General features: G+C 35.9%; 1 protein-coding gene across 1 annotated transcript in view; it reads right to left on the reverse strand.

The window, feature by feature from the left end:
• The window catches only part of igsf21 (immunoglobin superfamily member 21), a 213571-nt gene that overhangs the window by 17833 nt on the left and 173791 nt on the right, over positions 1–21947 (reverse strand). The window contains exons 5-6 of the mRNA XM_015375324.1: positions 15562–15677; positions 1277–1757 (exon numbers count right to left, since the gene is read on the reverse strand). Of these exons, the coding sequence (XP_015230810.1) occupies positions 1277–1757; positions 15562–15677 (597 nt within the window). The remainder of the gene's footprint in view (positions 1–1276; positions 1758–15561; positions 15678–21947) is intronic.

Genomic DNA, 21947 nt, shown 5'->3' on the forward strand with positions numbered 1-21947 from the left:
TTTTTTATCTGGCCTAGCAGTGAAATGATGAAGGGATTTATCTCTTTTTTTAAGTCCCATTGCCAGAGTAAGTCTCGGAAAAAACAAATTGCCACACCTTAACAGCCGCTATTTAGCAGCTGGAAGCTATTAGGCACTGGTTCCAGTTTATTTTATTGAATACTTTCTTTACAATGTAAAGCAGTAGAAAAATACTTTGAAACTTTTTCACAGATTTCCATAGATTGTGGTGGACAAAAAAACAACGACTTTTGTAACCTCCATTATTTCATAAGTTATCGAGAACTTTACAGGCAATAAGTGATTTTCATAGATCTAAGCAAAGTGACCATGTTTCCTCATTAGAGTGAATGACGTATATTTTAATTAAATGGAAGCTGGTGAGGAGATAAAATACCATGTGAAACACATCAGGCATAGACATAGAGCAGCAAGAGACTCTTTTCCTTTGCTCATTCTTTCCATCTTGCAAGGGATAATGTCTCGGCATATAGTGCAAGAAATGCATGGCTCGTTCCCAGAAGGACTATGCCAAAACATAGGCTTTGAAGTCTTAATTGGATGTGCTGAAAGCCATCTTCGATAAAATAAAACAGAGTGTGCATCGCCCATGGATCTCTATGTTGTCTGTCTATCTAACAAAAACAGACTCACACACAGGCGTAAAACTTTATTTGAAGTTCTTTCATAGAAATATTCCTGTCCTGAACGTACACAGTCTGGATTTCCTTGCTTTTACTATTTTTTAATCTTAGTGCACACCTTTTTCTCCCTAAACTTAACTAAAACCATTATATTTATTGGCATGCCGACATACGAAGCTACTCGTCCTGTAGCTTGATGAAGTTTGATGAAATGCAGCAACTCTGAAACGCTCTTTCCAATTATATAACACTGGTCAGAGTGTCTAAATTCTCATTCTGCTTCTCTAATTCAGGCTGACTTTTTCAATAACGGTGCTAGGTTAACTCAATCTAGTAACAGACACCTCAATGAATTGCCCTGTCACTCACTTGGAGTTGTGCATTTGCCGCTAAACTCGTAATCTGCTCAGCTGGAACACAATTAACCAGCATCAAATGAAAATCAGTGTTGTTCTGTGCACATTTGCGAGGCAACACAAGGAGGTCCAGTCTGCCTCAAACACTGACATAAAGACAGCACGAAATCAGGAATCGAGAAAGGAGAAAATGGTTTAAGGGTTTTAGAGCAGAGACAGGGAAAGTGAGATAGAAAAACAAAACCAGCATGCAAAGCAGATAAACACTTGACTCACCCAGAGTGACCTCTGTCTGCATGGGCATGGACAATGCTGGGTGCTTAACTTCACAGCTGAATAGGGCATCATTGTCCAGCTGTGGGTTGAGGGTCCAGGTGAGTCGAGCCTGTACCACAACAGAGCCGTCGCTCTGAGGGATCTGAGTGTGGCTGAAGTAGTACAGAGGGTCCGTGCTGTGTACCCAGCGGGGGAACTCCCGGCTCACCACTGTCTCTGGAATGACCTCTGTTGCAGGGCTCGGCTCACTGGCCTGCTGGCCCTGAGTATGGACTCGCTGAGGGCTCTCTGTGTACAGACGAGCTGACCGGCCTTCCGGATCAAGAAGGGAGAGGGAACGCTGTAGTTTGGTCTCATCAAGGTCCCTGCTGATGAGTGGCCTGGCTCCTCTCCATCCTGCAGCGCCGGCTGCTCGCTCGCTGGAGTATGGCTCAGTATAAGAAATTACCTCTATCAGCTCCCCATCACGCTTAAAGTACACCTGATGAAGGTATTGAAACGGGGGTATAAAGGGGGTGGGAGGGAAAAGAAACAACGTAGGACATCTTTTTAATAGAATTACATAGTTTCTTCAACAGAATTTCACATCTCAAATATTTATTTGTTTATTTGTTTAAAAATAATTTGATACGGAAAGTATTAAGGCATTAATAATAAAATTAATACAAACTATACAGGGCTCAGACATTTCTCAAATATTTCTGAAAAACATTGTTTATAACTCTATCAAACCAAGATATGTTCAGCTTCAGGGTGAATAGGTTGTCAAGCATTTTTCTTTTGTAGCTTCCAAATACACCCTAAGCATTGTGAATTTTTTCAGACCCAACAGATAAGCACTGATGCATCCTATTTTGTTCTGACATCCATAACAGGTTTCCAAAAGTTGTCAGTAATCTGTTTTGACTAATTGAATCCACTGGACATAATTAACAGAGCACACACCTGCACATGAAAAGCTCTCACGGTTAACAGTGGATGGCTGCATAAACAAAGCCATGATAATTGTTCCTTTGGTCCGCAAGAGGAGACAAAATCAAGGCCCAGATCTAGAGGATGATTTTTACTGCCTTTACAGCTCTACTGCATAACTGGGAATTGGTTCCATCAGTCAGATGAAAAACTAATAAACTAGAGGTACAGAAGAATAATCTGAAGTGTGAGACCTAATCAGCAACATAAAGCTGAAAGTTTGAGCATTAAAACAAAAGCCGCTCCTTAATTAGGAGACCTTCACAAAACCAGAAGTTTATTCTGATAAATTTTCAATCACAAATTAATTGAAAATGATTGATACAGAAAGTATTTTTTGCACCATATGCTTACCATAAAGGTTTAGATGTACATTTAATTAAAAATGAAAATCCAAACTCATACACACTAAAATAACTAAAACAGCAATATTTTAAATCAATATTATTCCATAGTTGTTATAAAGTGAGACAGTAAGAAATATATAAATACATTTAGATATAGTCTCATTATTTCAATGCACTAGGGCTCTGTATGATATCAGATAATTTAAAGCAGCAGTTTATGAGCTTATTAAAATCTCTGACTGCGTAATCTCCTGACAAAAAATTCATAACCCATTCCAGTACATAGCTAGAAGATATTGGCATTGAAACAAGGTTGTATAGTCTTTGCCTGTGGTAATGCTATTTTAGAAACAATGTGCCTTTTTCAATGTTGTTGAATGAAAAGACCGCTCCTTCCACAGCTCTTCTGGGGGACATGTGGTCATATAAATTCAAATTCATGAAGCTCAAAGAATCTTTATCATAAGCTATGAATTTCACAGCATTGTATTCAGGTTTTTGGTATGCAAATTTTTCAAGCATAGCTCTAATGTTCTCTTTCAAGCTGTGATGCCTCAAGCCAACATTTGCAATAGATACAGTACCTGGATAGCATTGGAGCATCAAAATGTGTGTCCTTCTCTATGAAAAGACATTTACCTTTGAAGTGAAAATATAATTTGTATTAATGAAGGATTTTACTTTAGTTTTAAAACTTAAACTTCATTTCTGAATGGATATATTACTTTTACATTTACATGACCTCTGAATTATTTCGACTTTCATTTGAGGAAATTTAAATTAACGGGAAATATTGACCTTCTCTGTCTGCACTGATGTATGTTATATGCTCTGATGACATTAAAAACAATTTTGAGTTACAAAACACTCCGCAGTTGTTCAAATCTACTAGTAGGTTTGTGGAGTTTATGGCTAATTTTACAAATACCAGCCATCTTGAGGCAGGAACACAAGCAATTACAAAGTTACCCTTTATTCAACAGCACTGTTAGTTGTTAGCAATGTTGATTAATAAAAATATTAATAATAACAATAAAAATAATAATACCTACAATACCACAATAATGATAATAATGAAAAGAGGTGGAGGAATTACTAAAATACGACAACTTCTGGATGTTATGAAATTTGTAATGAAAAAGGCTGTCAGTTTTAAATGTATTATGGATTTTCTCTAAAAACAGAGTCAAAATTATACATACAGTCTTAAACAAATCTATAAACCACAACTTGTATTGGGACATAGAAAGATGCAGAGGATCAGCAAATCTTCTGTAGTTTTTTGGAAAAGCCCCTGGCATAGTTAAAGATGGAACTTTAATCACGTGTCTATTCAGAAATAGTATGGTTCATTTAAATATGTTGATTTTCTTAACACTGACAAAAGTATCGTCCATAAATCAAGGAGAGCAGGTATCAAGGGCTTTGGTAAGAATTTACAAAAAACATTAGAGTCGCTTCCTTGTTAAGGTTTCTGGGATTATTTGGATTTTGATAGAACATCAATGTTGAAATTGTTATGGTTCTTTCCTTTTTGGACTTTTCAGTTTTCATTTATCTCTGTCATAATGTTTTGTTGATCTTTGGTTTCTCTTCCATTTAGTGTTATATTTAAGCTGTATTGCATTTTTTGAGTTAATCTCTGTTGCTCTCTTGTGCCTGTCTCCTTCACTCTTGGCTCCCTTCTAGTTACTTCTATCCACACCTGTTCCATATCAGCTCATTAGCCCATTCTTTCTTCTGTCCTCCATATATACAGCTTCTCTTCAATTCCTCATTGCTGGTTTCTCATCATTACTTGGCTCCTCTTGTGTGGTTTCCCTTGCTTTTCATTCATTGCCCTTTTTGATTTAATTAAACCTGCAAGAACACACCCCTCATCTCTGCATTTAGGTCCTCGACTAACCTCCACTCAACAATGACAGAAAAATCTTTTCAAGGTATCATCTTCTGACCTGAACTGTCCCCCACAGCACAAAGCAAATTTTGGTACTGTTCTGCTACGGAATGCACGCTTGTATTATGTAAAGTAAAAATAAAACTAACTACCTATAAATATTGTAACCTTACACCAAAACCAATGGTGAAATAAATTTGTTTTTCAACAAAATAACAATTTCAATTATGAGTTTGGAAGCAGGCAAATAATGATATAGACATGATAATTTGGTCCCCAACATCAACCATATTAAAGTTAGGGACTTTAGACACAACAGAGTCATGCATGTTTATAGCAACAAAAATGTACGACCTCCCTTAAGAAGTCAAAAACATTAAAAAATGATTAATTAATGAAAAGTTCACACTGAAAAATTGCAGCTTAGATGGTTAAACTCCCAACAAAAAGTGTAATCTAACAAGTATAAAGTGTAAGAGTAAATTGCAGCTTTGCTTTTCTGTATTCACAACCTTTGCTAAAAACTTGCAAATATCAATCTCCTTTTATCTGTATTTACCTTATGCTCTGAACCCCATTTTAAAATCCAAATATCACAATATGAAGCATAAACATTAGCCTCATCCCAATGACCCTATTACATCTGCTAGTAGGTCTAACTCTTCACTGTGTACCAAAGCACCTCATTAATTATCACAGCAGGTGGAAGGAGAATAGTGTGGATTAGAGAAATCTCAGCACCTGTTTTAAAGCTCTTGCTAAACAAAGTGGTGTTGGTGTGCAATAACACCTGGTTTGGCTAAAAAATGATATGATGGGGAATTAAGTCAATAAATCTGCATGAATGATTTGTTTAAATCTCCATCAACATACGACTGAATTTAAAGGTAAAATATTGATTAAACATCACCTATTCACTACAAAACAAATGTTCTATCCTCTACTCTTTAAAACTATAATTAACATTTATCTGTTGGCAAAATATTGAAGACTAGCTCAGCTTTTGATAATAATTCTACTGTGACTGCCTGTCTGCTTGAGGTAAGAGAAGGAGAAAAAAAGTATCAAATTAATGTTTCATAAAATCTATGACTGAAGTAAACAACATGTTGCTGCAGGGAAAGTGTGAAACATTATTTCGGTGTCATTATTCAGATTCTTTCATTTCCTCTTCCATCAGAGGCAGATCAAATCTACAATGTGGATAAGAAAACAGAAGATATGGATATGAGCTGACATATGTAGAAATAAAACAGTTAGAGGCCTGAGAGATATCAGTCAGATTTGTGATGAAGCCTCAGGTAAATACTTATGTTTGTGCTACAGTTTTAGATCATTTCTCTCCAATCTGTTTTTCAGCAAGATTTTAATGTAGAAAATCGAGAAAAAATTAGATGGTTTTAGCCTTTCTGTTATAGGCTAAATTCTTATTTGATGCACCAAAAAATTCTAAGAGGTAACGGTGAGCCTAAAGTTAATCAGTACTATTTTTTCTTTATATTTAAAAAAAAATACATTAATACAGAACCGCAAATAAATTTCTTTTCACAAAGATTTTTGCAAGAATTGAAGCTTGCTTGTCCAAGATTTGATATGTAAATTATGTTCTAAAATTATTTTTTAATGTCCTTTCAAATGCACCAGTATTTCAATCCATTAGGAGACTTAAAATATAATATGATTAATTATAAGCAAAATGATTAAATCAACTCACCATTATGCATAATCATCATTATTGTAATAATAAATTGATGATTTATTCTTAAAATTAGTTTAATAAATCTATGATGCCAATTTCCTTTATTGCAGAGAGGATTTGTTTTCCTTTGAGCTTCTGACTAATTTGCTTAAAATCCTGTTTCTTTGACAAATAGAAAAGTAAAAGCATATCCATTCTTTTATTCTATGCATGGGATTGCAAACACTGATTATTTTTGCACATTTGATTATATATCTGCCAAAGCAGCACTTAATCTGTTTTTCACCATGATACATGTCTCCAATAAATTGCTGCTTTCGAAATTGTGACATAGCCCCTTCTGTTGGATAATGCAGTGAGCAAGAGGCTTTTCATGCAATTTAATGCATCACATTTGCATTAATGGAAACGTTTTCTCATATATATTTAAAAAAATAACTTATTAGGTTTTAATAAAATTTTTTTTATAGTGCATCAAATTGAAATGTCCATTGAGATGTCTTAAAGGGGACATATTATTTTAAATGCTTCCCTTTGCATTTAATCATTTATTTGTGGTTTATGTTTCAAACATTTTTATTTGACACAAAAAACAGAATTCAGTTCTGAATTCTACGGAGTTGTGGTCTATATAAAAGGGAACTACCATGCTTATTTCCTCATTACTGTAGCTCCACAGGTCCCCTCTATTCCCTTACTCATTCCTGTTTTTTTTTTTTTATCCCTATGCTGGTTAAAAATGTCAACTAGTGAAGACTTGTTCATCCAGCCTAACATGCAGAGCCAGAGTCAGACCTAGAGTTAAACAAGTGTGGAGGCAAAAAAACTTGCAGAACAAATACATGCATCACGATGGTGTGTTACTACTGTATTTTAACGCTGCACACCCACATCAACTAACTATGAAGCCTAGTTTTACAAAAGTGCAATACTAATATTCACCTATCCATGTGTGATATATATGGTGTAATTAAAATCTGAAATAAAGTTTGTGTCAAGAGATAAAAATGGCAGATATAGAAAAAAAGTTAGCCAGTGGTCCAATACTTTTTTTTAAATAGTTATACAAACAATATGTAATTAAAAGAAAAATCAATATTCGCAAAAAAACATAATAGGGAATAAGGAAAACAGAAATGTTAGAAAACATGACCCGAACAGATAATACTATATCATATTTGGATTATTTTATTTTTGAGGTGTCTAATGTTATGTTATATGAATCATTTTCATCACTTGGGTTTAACCTATAAGACTTAAAATCAAAGACAAAGATCAGGTTTGATTTTCCTTATATAATAATAAATAATGTAATAAACCGAAGAGTCACATCTCTTTGTATCTGGATGAGCTTTAATACTTTTTAGCTTATTCTCGATTGTGAACATGTGTGTGCCTGTTAAGATTCTCACGGAGGTCATACATTTCTGTAGATTGCCTTACACATTCATGCAACGTTCATTGTTATTCATCCTGAGTTGTGTGTAAAAAATAGCATCATGTTCATCAACATCTTTTGTGAAAGGGCACGCTTCACACATGAAGCCTTTTGAGGGACTAAATTCAACTTTTCTGGACACCTACACACTTCAAGCACACAACAACATGAATGTAAAAGCCCAAGAAATAAATAGAAACAGTATATCCCTTTCAAAAAATTTATGTGAACATATTGCTTAATAAAGTCAAGTCACATGTATTGGGACATGTACTAAACATGTGAAATGCCTAAACAAAAATATACACTTTTTTGCAGAAGCATGAGCTCAAACGAAAAAAAAACAAACATTTAATTTAAAAATACTTAAAAAAAGGATTTTAATACTATCACTATTAAGACCGCTGATATATTTTGCATTTATCAACAAACTGAAGTTCAAGGAGAGAGGTGAAGCCAAAGTTATTATCTTCATTTCTTCTCATTGTGCGGCCCTGACTGAAGCATGTACTTAAGCCCCTCTTGTGCCAACTGAACAAATTTTAAGTCTTACTCTATAATTTTACATTTTACACTTGTACGGCCATATTACTCTTTTTCTCTTAGGACAATGTATCTCTTAAATCTCTTCTTTTCTTCACCCCTCTTGCCACATTTTCAATTAGTCTTTGCTGCATTTCTATATCAGGGGAGTTTGGATATGTTTTAACCTTTTTGCTCTATTGCAAAATTTCTGACCATGAGAATTCAGCCTTGTATTTAGTTCATGTTTACAATCTGCTGGAAACAGAAACTTATGAATTATGAATGATGATGTCAAGGCACCTAAACAAAATCAGAAAAGCTAAGAATAAAGTAAAGTATTTCATATTGATTGTTAGGGGTCCCAATAAATGTATAGTTGTTGATTTCATAATTTGTTTTTTTTAAGCTAAGCTTTTTACCCATTCCGACACAAGTACGTTTGTTGTTGCCATCTGATACTGGTGGACTAAAACAATTGTTTGTCCTAAAGTCTTTTAAAGGTGTTCTTAAATTATGCCAATAAACACTTCCAGCGTTGTGTATCTTTTCATGTAGGATATGGAGTAAATAAAAAAGGGGGAAAAACAAGCTTGTTAGGTGGTACATTTAGCTGTCATGGGACCTGGAAAGTAGTGCTCGCTCCCATGTAAAAGAGGATTTTGGAGTGTTTTTGGCATTGCAGCTCTATTGTTCTCTTACAAACAGTGTTGCTGCATGGAATAAAGTGATTATCAATCACGCCTCTGTTATAAATCCCCAAATACTTCATAGTCCAATATCTGCGCACAATGAAGGCAGACAAAACCATTTATTTGATGCTGAAATGAATAAGAACTGAAAAAAAAGGATGTAATTCTAAGCTGGAGCCCATACATAATGCCAAGACAGTGGTGAAATTAGGCTGGGATGGTATGAAAAGGGTTTCACATTTCTCTCTGAATAGACAGTGATGAAAGCACCTGCACTCTGAACACAGCCAAGCTGCTCCCACCCCAGGAACATTTCAAACTCTTTTCAAAATGTAACAATCATACTTTGGTCCATATACAACTTTATGTTGCTGCAATTAATTATGTGGGTGTCAAAGGAACAAGCCATTAATTCCCATAGTGACAGGGTTTTTAAATTAGAGTAGAGAAGGAGAAAAAGTACGAGAGAAGCAATGAGAGAGATCCTGGCCATGACTTAATCAGTATTACCACTTATTATTATCTGTTATTATCCTTCCTCTTTTCAATCAGTGCTTGCTTGTACTCTAAGGATGTTCTAATAGTGGCACTGGGGAGCTATTATTGATATGTCACCAGCTTGCTCAGTGACATCAGATGCTGACAGATCTTGAAACATAATGCCAGATACTTTTCACAAATACCATCTATTTTTTGCAGCTATTTCAAAAACATACCACTGGAACTTGGCTACATGTACAGAGAAGCAAAAACATTAGGAAGAAAACTAAATCCTTGAACATGTAAGATTTACATAAGGACAAAGACTCCTACGCGGTAATGTTTTGATAAAAAGGCAGATCAAAGCTAGAATCTAGCTAAATACATAACATCAAGGTTGAATATTAAAAAAAGAATAAAAAAAGAAATAGAACAAAAATTATTTTGAATATAAGAGAAAACAGTATACAATATACAAATATATCGACCAGCTTCCCAGGCTTAATTCTTTTCCAAATATATTGTAGGTCACATAAAGAAAACCAGGTAGAAATAGTTTTTTAATATAGTGACCCTTAAGGTACTTACATTAAGGCAGGAAGTTTATGATAGCCTTAACTTGAACAGGGTCATATTTAGAATAATTAATCTTCTTTGAGCTCTAAAGCTTCAGTGACATCACAGCTTTGCTTCTCAAAACAAAGGAATATCAATAGAAAAGTTGTATCCATCTATGTATAATTCCATTACAAAAATTAATTGATATATGCATTCCTTTAAACATATTATTTCAAATGGAAATTCTGATTATTATAGCATGTAGAAACTTAATGTGTCAAAAAATGTAATTGATAAGTACACTTAAAACATTATCTCTGCAAAAGAATGTCATATAGTTTTTCAGCTTGCTGAAAAATATCTATAAGTTTACTATTCAGTGTTTATGTCAATTATTATGTCAGGTCCTCTTATTCTCAATGAATATATCAGTGCAGTATGACATGGAGGTGATCAGTCTGTGGCTTTGTTTATTTGTCATATGCTTAAGATTGTCATCCTCGTTTGGTCAATACCTAATGCTTTATCCAATTGTTTTGGTTAAGCCAAGTTGGTAGCTACTCAAACGCAGTGTCATCTCAAAACCTATTTCTAGTTTTGGTCAGTATACAACTACATGAACCTGCTGAAAAATACATAGATCCTGCTCCATAATATAGCTCCATAAAAGTTTGTCAGCAAAGGGACTAATAGTAATAATAATATACATTTTATTTAATGCACATTTCAAACCAACCAAGAAACCAACCAAAAAAAAAGACTTTTCAACAATAGTCAGTATTACAACAGCACAGGGAGATCACTGGAAGTATGCAATCTTAAACAGAGGAACAGTTTTTTCCCATCCACTACCAGCCTTATCAACAAGACCCAGAGACCCCTGTGACATTTGACACTGCCTCTCTCCCTCCGCCGTTCAGGACGTAGAAGCTACACCAACATGGCATCTGCAGACCTCCTGTGTTACATTAACCCACAGGCTACTGTGTATGTAGCTATATACTTTATTTTGTATGTTTTATATTGTATATATACTATACATTCTGGATTCTGTATATATATCTAATTTGTCAGCACCATCAACACCAAGTAAAATTCCTTCTAAGTACAAACCTACTTGGCAATAAACTTGATTATGATTCTGATGAGTTTTTAGTATCAGTAATGCAAATATTGGGAGGGAGTGAATTTGGGTGCAGAGCGGGAGAGGGCCCAGCTCCCCATGGTGATGAGGTGGGCAGGAGGCTTAATAAGGTGGATGGAAGAGGAAGATCTAAGGGTTCGAGAAGGGGTAGCAATCTTAAGGAGTTCTGAGTGGTATGGGGGAGCAAGATTAAAGATGACCTTGAATGTAAAAAGGGTGATTTTGAGCTGAAGATGACAAGGAGCCAATGGGGTGTTGTGATGGAATAAGGGGGTTTGGGTTATTATACTAGTCATTGATCTCTGGACAAATTTAAGCTTATGAAGAGATTTCTGAGAAACAGGAAGAAGAGTGTTACAGCAGTGAATGTGTGAAGTGATGAAACAACAGACAAGAACAGAGTCCTTCATCACTGATCCCGTTAATGCCTTTTAGATGCAGGATTTTTTGGCACAACCAGGGGCTGGAGGGGTTCTCTTTTGGGGACCAGCAGAATTTGTTCCTTCTTTTTGCAGATAACATGGCTATGCTGGTTCCCTCTACTAAAACCTATCGCAAAGCGACCAGTATAAAGATAAGCTCCATCAACTCTGAGGCCATAGTGCTCAATTGGAAAAGGGTGGCTTGTCTTTTTCAGTTTGGAGAAGAGTTACTGCTTCCAATGGAAGAGCCCTACTGTTTTGGTTCTAGGCCTTTTTTACAAGCAGAAGGAGAATAGAGTGGGAGATCAATTGACGGATCAATGCAGCTGACACCATAATATGAATGCAGAGCCAAATGAGGAAGCTCTTGATTTAACAGTCAGTCCACGTTCCTTCCCTAAAGCATGGTCATGAAATCTGGGTCATGACCAAATGAAGGAGATCCAGGATACCAGCTCCTAAAGGGAGCTTCCTCCTTAGGGAGGCCAGGCATTCCCTTAGAAATAGGACGAGCAGCTCTACCATATAGGAGAGACCTCCCTTAGGATATGCCCTTGAGAAACTGGAGGCAATCTGTCCCCATGCTAGACCTGAAATGCTTCAAACCTGCTGCCAGATAAGCAGAAGATCGGTACAGATGTCTGTCTGTCTGTTCATCTGTCTATCATATACAATGTATGTGCTTTTGTGTGTGTGTTTGTGTGTGTGTGTGTGTACGTGTGTAAGGAAGCTGACAGAGAAAAGCATAACTGTTTTTTTTTGATCTTCTATTGGTTTGTGTCATGTGTTTACTTTGGGTTATTATGAAATACATCTTCAATCTTATATCTAGAAAATAATAAATGCATACTTTTCTAAAAACACACTAGTTTGTAGAGTGTAAAGTCTATCAGTTTTATTTCATTGCTACCCCTTGTTTCTCCTTATGCATATCAAAAGCTGATGTAGCGCACCCTCTGTCATCCGGGATTAAAAAATAGTGTAAAGCTGGAGGGTATTTTTTTAAGACCTTGTAGGATTTAAAGTTCAATACCTAATTAACAATAGTGTCACATTTAACATTTCAACCAGCGTAATGATCCTTGCGTATAATGAAATCATGCAAAGATCACTCAATTACTATTTCATTAGATACATTTAAGGATTCACTTTTGAACCAGAGTCCATTGCAGCTAGGGGCTTTGCTGAGTTAATAGCTGGGATGTTTCAGTGATATTGCATGTTTAGGTATTTCTACATTGATTTCTTGTTTAAGAACCAGAGGTGATTTGTCTCTTTATTACATGTTCCACATACTTCACAAGCCTCAAGTCCACTGACAGTTGTCAAACAAAATCCTAAAATCACACTTTAAAGGTTTAGTGCATCACTTTTGGTTTATGATCTTTGATAGTTAAAACAATCAAAATGATAGTGATTCAGATTCAGTTAAAGCTGTATTGCTACCCAAATCTTTTCTTAAAGCTAATTTGGTGTGATACATTCGGATTCCAACCAGGCTCTTTTTATGTTTCTGAACCAATTCATTCGCTTGCTGTGCCAAAACTAAGGCAATTAATATAAGCATTATCTAATGACGCAGTGACAGTTAATGCATGCTGGCCAGCTGTAAGCTGTCAGATGTTTTGTCTCCATTATCTTATATAAAAAAATAGATACAGAGGTTCTAAGCTTAAAGGGCTTTAGACTCTGCATGGAATCACAACGGGGTAAACTTAACTCATCCCAGTATCAGACAGGAAGTACCGGAAATCATTTTCACCTTGTATTCACCTCTTACTGGGCTCATAATTGCAGCAGATAGGTGTGCTCAGAGTCTGCAGTCCATTACCATACACCCGTGGACAATGATTAATGGTCTGTTGAGAATGAACAGTGAGTGGATGCTCTCATGCGGAGTCCAGAACCTTGTATATGCCACTAAATATCTGAGCACATTCCCAAGATCATGTCCTGGCTCAAAGTTTGTCCCCAACTTTTAACTTTTTAAATGAATTTAGAAATGCTTGACTTTGAATTTTGAATGCTAATAAGACTTACATTACATGTACTGTATTGTCAGTCTGTAGTCTAAACTGTAAGTCAACTGTCAAACTTTATGTATTGAAGGGCTAATGATTAGTATAACATGCAATCTCTTTGCAGCTGTTTGAGTTAAGTAAATTTTTCCTTTATTAATTCAATTCAATTCAGCTCATTTATATAGTGCCAATTCACAACACGTCATCTCAAGGCACTTTATGATGACAATTTAACCAGATCATACATTCAAATTTGTTAAAAGTTTTAAATCAAGGAAAACCAGTTGATTCAAAGATCTTTTTAAAGTCAAAAACCACACAAAATATTACATGTCATCACCTTTTTGTGGAAGTGATAGACTTTGTTAAAGATCATTGTGAGTTGCTAAGAACATCCATAAAATAAAATAAATGGCAATATATATATATATATATATATATATATATATATATATATATATATATATATATATATATATATATATATGTGTGTGTGTGTGTATGTGTATGTGTATATATATAGATATATATATATATTCTCACATTTTAACGAAAGCCCCAAGTCTAATCCTTCCAAAACTGATTCCAATGCTGAGTCAAATGAGAACTGTTCAATAGTAGTTGCCATCTTCCTTGTTGTGCTTTCTCCAGCGTTGCACAACTTTGTTGTCCCGCCCTCAAAACCCCGCCCGCTTTGCATCCAGACATTCAAAACACATCTCTGCCTTGTGATTAGCCCGCCAGCTCTAGGGCCTGGGGCATTGATCGAGGCTAGACCACTCGCAAGTAAAAATGATTTTGGCTGCTGGCGGGTAGTTTAATACTAACCACTGCACCACTAAGCTATATATATATATATATATATATATATATATATATATATATATATATATATATATATATATATATATATATATGGGTGTGCGTGCGGGGGCATGTGTATGTATAGAGCATCAACGTGCTCATTGATAACTGGCTATAGTTCCTCTTCAAGGAGCAATGTCTAAAGCTGCACAAGACTCAGTAAGGCATGACCTGTGCATTTTGCTCGTTTAAGCTCATTATTCTCAAATTTATGACACGTTAGGCTTTTCTAGACTCTTCAGGGCCAAATAAATCTCTGTGGTGGGCCTAATTTTGCCAGTGGGCCTTGAGTTTGATATATTTGGTCTATGGTCTTATGTCAGATCTATGCGGTTACAATCTAGATTCACACACTACTTACAGTACCCTGTTTTGCACACAGGTATATGAGGCATGGCTTTAAGTTCCAAGGAGAGAAGGGGTGGGAGCTAAATCAGTTTGATATGAAATCTCCTCTCCCATCACTTAGTTACAAACCACAGATTTAAGAATGTTGAAAAACAAAGACAATGTGTCTGGCATGTACTTCAGTGCAAGTGTGTATAATGGGGTAATCTAAAAGTATATGTAATGTAGTCACCACCTTTCATGTAATAAAGCTGTAGTGAACTAGACCATAACCAATGCTAATAGCACCGTTACGAGAAAAAAAAACCCAACTTTGAACATGTTGGGCGGTTGAGAGATCAAAAGCTTGTCATGGTCAAAGCTTTCATACAGGATTATTTCATCAAGGCCTTTAGTTTCTGTGTTATCATATGGCATTGTCTCATTGTTCTCTTTGTGTCTTCTCTTAGTTTGTCCTGCTTTCTGCTCTGCCCTCATGCTTGGGCTCTGCTACTGATCGCCAGTCACCTGATGCACATTTGTCACCACCTGTTCAGGATGTATTCAGGCCTGACTTCTTTGCTCTCTGCATTACCATTGTGTGTTTATAATGTCTTTTGTTCTTGCTTGATCCTCTGTAGGCTTACAAGGCCCTGCTCCTCATTTTAGTTTAATGTTTGTGATGAATAAAAGACTTTAGACTACGAGCCCACGTCCAAACCTTTGAATTCTCCCTTTGGGTTCTTTTTTTCACACATCATAAAAGAAACCTGCTTTTTATATTTGGATTAAATATGCAACTTGAACTTCTTTCTATGAAAAAAATACATCTAATTGAAGAGTAAATGATCACTTAAAACCTTTTTTTTCCCAAGTAAAAAAGTGAAACATATTTAACTTACGGATGGGGCTGGTTTCCCTCCTTTTGCAGTGCAGACAAGGGTGAAATTCTGGGCTTGGTATCGACTGAAGGGGGCTGGAGTGTTCTCTGCCAGCACGGATATGTTGTTTGGAGGTGCTGTGGAGGAGAGAGCAACCTTTGTAAAATTGTAAAACAACCACTTAATATGGTATGTCTCAGTCATAAAAAGAAATACCAGGAAAAAAAAAAACATTTCAATGACATTGCACTAGGGACTAAGGGACGAAAAAGAACCATGAAGGTCATACATCTCCCAATCCACCCCTGTTATCAGCTTGTAAACAGCTGGAGTAGGAGAGCAGACGAAAATATTTATTGCAACCGGTGACACAGCAGTAGCAGTTAATGATCAGGTAGAAAATAATAATTTAGACCACTAACATTTAAAGGAGTACGAGATAAAGCTTCAGTGAGTTCAGTTATCAGCAGGTTTACATCCTCGTCTGCAATATCATTTAACTTGAAATTTGGCTGTGAGATTTTCTTTCATGCCAAAGGCCCAAGCTATGATACGTCGGACATCTGATCAACCTACTGTACCTTCAGGAAGTTATGAGGTGAGAGAAGGGTGTCATTTGACGTTACTATTTATGAATCCAGGTGTCACACTTAAAAGCAGAGGTGCTGACAAAAGAAGGTCATACTGGGAGTGGTGCCTTTTTAATGTGTCAGTTTTATGAGTAAATCTATCAAACACTTTTAAACAGACAAGCCACAGCAATTAATTGATTTAAAGAAGGAGGGGGTTGGCAAGGCGATTTAGCTGCTGGCCTGGGTGCCTCATGTGTTTCCACATCTCTTAATTGCTTATTGATAGAATTCATATGGTTATAAATTAACCTTAGAACACTCCATTAGCTTATTGACAAGCCTGTTTCATCCTGGCATATGATAAGCTGTCAGAGGTCTTTGTCGGAATAGTCATGCTAAAGGATTCAACACTGAAGGATCATATATTGTAGTTAATCTGAAGTTAGGCCAATACATACAATGCATTATTGAATGATAAATAATTTTAAAGAATATCGATCTGTCTGTTCTATTAAGTCATGTTTTTTATTGTTTGATATTTCAGCAAACGTAAATGCAAACCTGACCTGAGTTTAACACCTATAGATATAAAGCATAAGGGTTTTGTGAAGATATATTGGTTTTTTTTAGACTAAAACAATACCTTTTTTGGGCTTTAATTAAAATAGATTCTATTTGAGTTCTATTAAAATCTGCTGTCTAATCTTAAATGATAAATTTTGATATTGATGAATAACTACACTCTGGTCAAGCTAGTTAGGGAAAGCGGCACATTGATTAGGATGCTGTGTAGTTTTCTGCCCATGGGAGGGAGGACCTAATGGGAAACTAAGCCTGAGACAGCAGTAAGCCCTGGTATAACATTTGACATGATTAATTCTGAGGCCTACTGTGTGCAGAATACTATTTGCAAACACAACAGGATGGTACAGGATTAAGATGGTTGTCTGCTACGATGAACTCTAAGCTTTTCATACTTCATTAGACGGCAGATCTACCATCTCCGCTTGTTAGAGGTTCAGCTTCGTTTACGATGATAGGGTTCTTGGATTTACTGAGATTGTCACACTGTAATGCTAATTTGAAAACGACACATAAATATTTCAATTTTTCAATTAAGAGGCGTGCAGTTAGATACTATAACTTAAGCTGACTCAGTTTAGAGACTGGAGGAAAAAAAATTCAAAGTGAAAAAAAGATAAATGTTTTAGTAGGTATGGGCGGCTGACAAAAAAAGGAACAGTCGTTAAACCACAATAAATTTCTATTTATATTGGTCAGCTCTTCTTTCAGCTTTATTTAGTCTCGCAACTACTCTGTTTTTCTTTATTTGTCTTATCTTTTTAATAATTATTACTGTCTAGTCTCCCTACTTTGAAAGGGAATAATTTGACTTAGTTCTTTGTCATGCAATGTTGTGCAGTGTCTCTGTATTGCACTCTTTATTTAATTATATATATATATATTTTATGAGTGAACAATTAATTATATTATATGACCTCTTTTAAAGTCTAATCTGGATAAATCAATAATAAATAATCACATGTATCGGTTATCTAGTTGAAGATGTTTGACAAAACAGCCTTTTTTATTTAAATCTTTTAAAAAATATATGCACCTGAGAGAAAATATCAGTGGAATACATTTAGTATACAAACAAAACAGCTGTCACTGTTCTAATTAACCAGCCATGGTCCTGCATTGTGACATGAAGTGGGTCAGCTGGTCAGTTGGTCTGCTGTTTCAGTCTAAACCACCTGGAGACCAGCCAGGTGGAGTGAGTTAAAGTTATATTCAACTTCCAGATAACATCCCCGACACAATCCTCCGTAACACCATGTCTAAATATAGATCACATCCAGTCAGGACCTCAGGGTGCCCTTGCACATAGGCACCGTTGAGAAGAAGGCCCAGCTATGTTCCTGTTGCGAGTCATGAAGTAAAAGCTTTCAAAGGAGTTTCTGCTCATCCTTTAAATTGCTTTTATTTTCTTTACTGTGTTTGTTCATCACTGGGTGGTTTGGCTCATCCCCCAAAAAGGAGAGGTCCAAACTGCAAGGAATCCGCTCTGAAGAAAGGCTCATGAAGACTGGCCCTCACTTTTCCCAGGATTTTTTACAGGTCAAAGGTCAGCGACATTTCTGCATACCCTACTAATCTTGGACACAAATTGTAGATGTTTCTCAGGTCAGAGCTGCAGAACTCGTTTTGCAAAGAACAGCTGCCACAGAGACAGCTTCTTCCCCCAGGCTTTCACTCTCTGATGAACAGAATGAGCACATTACAGCCTGAGTAGTCAGCTACCTCACTGTGAAAAGAAATAAGCTTATTTGTAGATGTCACTCTTTTAACTCTTTTAAGGATGGAAAGGATTACCACTTACTGAAACTTTCCCATTAAATATCAAAGAACACTATCACTTTATCTCTTATTATGCCTTTACTTTTTGGTTTCAAATGTCAGTTTTAATGCTTTTCATATAACAGCCAAATGTTGTTGTTTTTTTCCTTTCTGTTGTATGAATATTTACATTTTTTGATGTAACAATACTTTCCAAACTATTTGCTAGATTTTTAGCAAGAAATTACATAGTTTTTAAATTTAAATCCCTAGTTATCATACCTCTCAGCCTACCTGAGTGAGCATCACAATATTTAGGTTTTTTATTGGGGGGTGCTGCTTGGGCATAGATTTTGCTGGTTTTTTTAGGGCTTACTTTAAGAGCCCAAAAAAATAAATAAATAAATAAAACATCTGCATCCACTTTATCAGAACGAAATCAAGCCTATTCCCACTGCAGGTGTGTCTCAGACAGGCCTGCACCCTTGCCATGGATCCTTTTAGAGATACTTAATGGACAGGATCTGAAGGCGTAGTAATGGGATAAGAGTTTCTGATTTGTAAACCTCAGAGTTTCTTTAAAAAAAAAAAAACTCGGGGTTTCATAGTTGTATTTTGTCGATGATGTAGTTCTGTGGGATTCATAAAGCCATGACTTTCAATGTGCACTGGTCTGTAGCAGTTTACAAAGACCTCAGTCAAAAAGCCAAGCCCTCCATTTACCAGCCCCTATGTATTCCCATGATATAAGGATTGTCAAGGAAATAAAGGGATCATTAGTATTTGACTAAGAAGAGTTTCATCTGCAAGGGAGTTGGCCTTAGCAACACCAGGATGAGGAGCTCCATCATCTGGGGAAGTAGAGGCACTGTTGTTAAAACTCCCATGTTTTAAGTCAGTGTAACACCACTTTTGTTCATATTTCATCATTTCTTAGAATAAGTATCCTGTCTGATTATCCTGCAGTCAGACAAGGTGTTAAACCCTTTTAAAATAAGTGATTCAACACACCATAGTGTTGAAAGCATCCTTTATTTTAGGCCCAGTAGCACCACTCCTATTAATTTCATTTTTTTTCTTGATCAGTGTCTTGTTTACCAACACTTGCTTTGTTTTAAATCTCTAAAACCCATTATGTTGGCAGCCTGCACAGAGAGAGTGAGGAGGAAAAGATAAAAACTGCTAATGGATAAGTGATGAAACCTGGAGTTTGCTCATTGCTTCGAATAAACTGTTATCCTTTTATTATATATCTTTTTAAGAGATATACAATCCAAACTAAATACATAAAAAGAACATTCCTTTGTGACAAGCAACCAAACTTTGCATTTATATCTTTATGTATGTTTATGTTTGTTACCTCTCAGAAAACTTGTGTTTATAGTGGCATAAAAACCCAAAGGGTTAATCCTTACAAAATTCTTACTAACAACCTGTGTGGTTTAATTGGATGATCTAGATTCAATGCTTGAACATCATACCACTAGTATTCTTAGTTTCTAAATGCTTATACACTGAAGTCATATGTATTAAACTGGAATAGGCTTTGAGATCCGGCATGTTTTGTCAGATTAAAGATATCTTTTAAAAATATTCAAATTAAAAATATATTTCAGCTAGAATTTATCATATTTTACTTAAACCCAAAATTTCTGTAGTTTTTGGTGTCGTTTTTTTTTTATTATTATGATTGTAATCTTAAATGTAGTGTTTTCATTAACTGTAAGTGGAAAATCATCATAACAAGTAGAATTGAAAACATCAGTCTTAGTATAATTGCTCAACAGTTGTTTGCATGTATGTTAATTGTAATAGTTTTTGTAATGTCTAATAACTTCTGTTGCAACACATTTGTAGATGCAACTTTTTATTGTAGTAGCTTTAACATTCTGTTGAGGCAGACATTGTAAGTAGAGGTAATGTACATGTGTGCAATGTCCTTAGATTGGATTTGCACAACAGTTGCAGCATGTTTGGTAAGGATTTAGTGATATAAAGAGTCTTCACAAATCTTACACAGCTAATTCTACTGAAAAATACTAGCATACAATACAGTATGACCACATTATGCTTTATCCCTACATCTACTGGAGATGTTCATGCATTAGACACAGCACTTTTGAAATAGTTGAACATGTAGGTGTGAAGTTTGGTAAAGCATATTCCTTTCAGATTTTCTAAAGTTCAGTGAATCATACAAGAAATGTGTTCTTCACATTTCTTATTTTGACAAGTCACAGAGTTCTAGAGGCTATGGCTTTGGCTAAGGTGCAGAGAGACAGCAGGCTGGAAAAACAATCAAAGTTTACCCCTCTCAAGGGGGGTGGGTGTCAAGCTGCAATGCATTGTAAAAGTTCCCTATACCTGTATCTACTACTTAAAAAAACTTTTATTTCTCACATGAGCAGAATGAGAAGGCAGGAGCACAAAAAAATGCTTTTAAATCAAATTAGTTTTGTGCTTCAAACATTTATGTTCACACCCCACCCAGTTAATTTGCAAGGGTCATTACAGTGCTGTCAGCTCGTATCTGAAACTCCTGCCAAGCAGACCCGCTAGTAGTGTCGATGGCTGTAAAGAGAAATGAGACTCTAAGATGTCAGGAAAAGAAAAGGGATGACATAAAGAGAGAAAAGCTTGCGTCAAACACAAAAAGCTTTCCAGTCTTAAAACCCATTAATCATGCCACTGTTGGTAAATGTATTACCACATATTTGTGTGCTTGTGTCAATGGATTTTAGAGTTTAGAATAAGATTCTGTAATGTTGTCAGTGTATTTATGCACTGTGGGAGAGCAGTCAGTTTACGATACTGGGTTGCACCAAACACACACACAAAAAAAAAAACAAATATAAAAAAAATCGTAGTTTTACTAAGTTGTAGCAAAAGGGTCCTGTGTTGAATACACTAGAGTAGGGGCACAATTTTGCGTTTTCAGTTATGTTTCATTATGATTGGAAATATGACATGTCACTGTCGCGTGTGGCTTTTGTGGTTCTCCCAAGCTGACATTCTCTAAGGGTAAAAACTAGCTTGGATGTACAGCTTTGTGGTTATAATGAGGACAAGGGGGACTGGAAAGAACATTTTGCAAGCAGTGTTTGAAGGCTTGGTTGAGACAGGACAAAAAGAAAGCTTTCCTTTGTTTCTCCAAAATAGAAAAGTGATGCAGATGGGATTCGCTCTATACAGGGTTCAACATCAACTATGGCACCCTCATTTCTAAAGTCCATTTTTTTTACCTGCTTAAGGGCAAGGGCTTAAGTTGGCTATCTGTTACAATTTGGCCTCTATAACACTCTCCCACTTTACACAAGCGCCATGTAGCTGCTTGGTAATCCTCTAGACATTGACATGGAGTCACCTTTAAGATCCCACAGCATCAGACAGATGTTTGATCAGAATTTCTCTGAAGTTTAGTGACACAGATATATCCCCACCACATAAAAAGAGAGGTAAACACAAATACTATTGCTAAAAACATTAAACACTACA

This window comes from Cyprinodon variegatus, unplaced genomic scaffold, assembly GCF_000732505.1.
Source record: "Cyprinodon variegatus isolate N-32 unplaced genomic scaffold, C_variegatus-1.0 Scaffold117, whole genome shotgun sequence".
In the NCBI taxonomy this organism is placed as follows: Eukaryota; Metazoa; Chordata; class Actinopteri; order Cyprinodontiformes; family Cyprinodontidae; genus Cyprinodon; species Cyprinodon variegatus.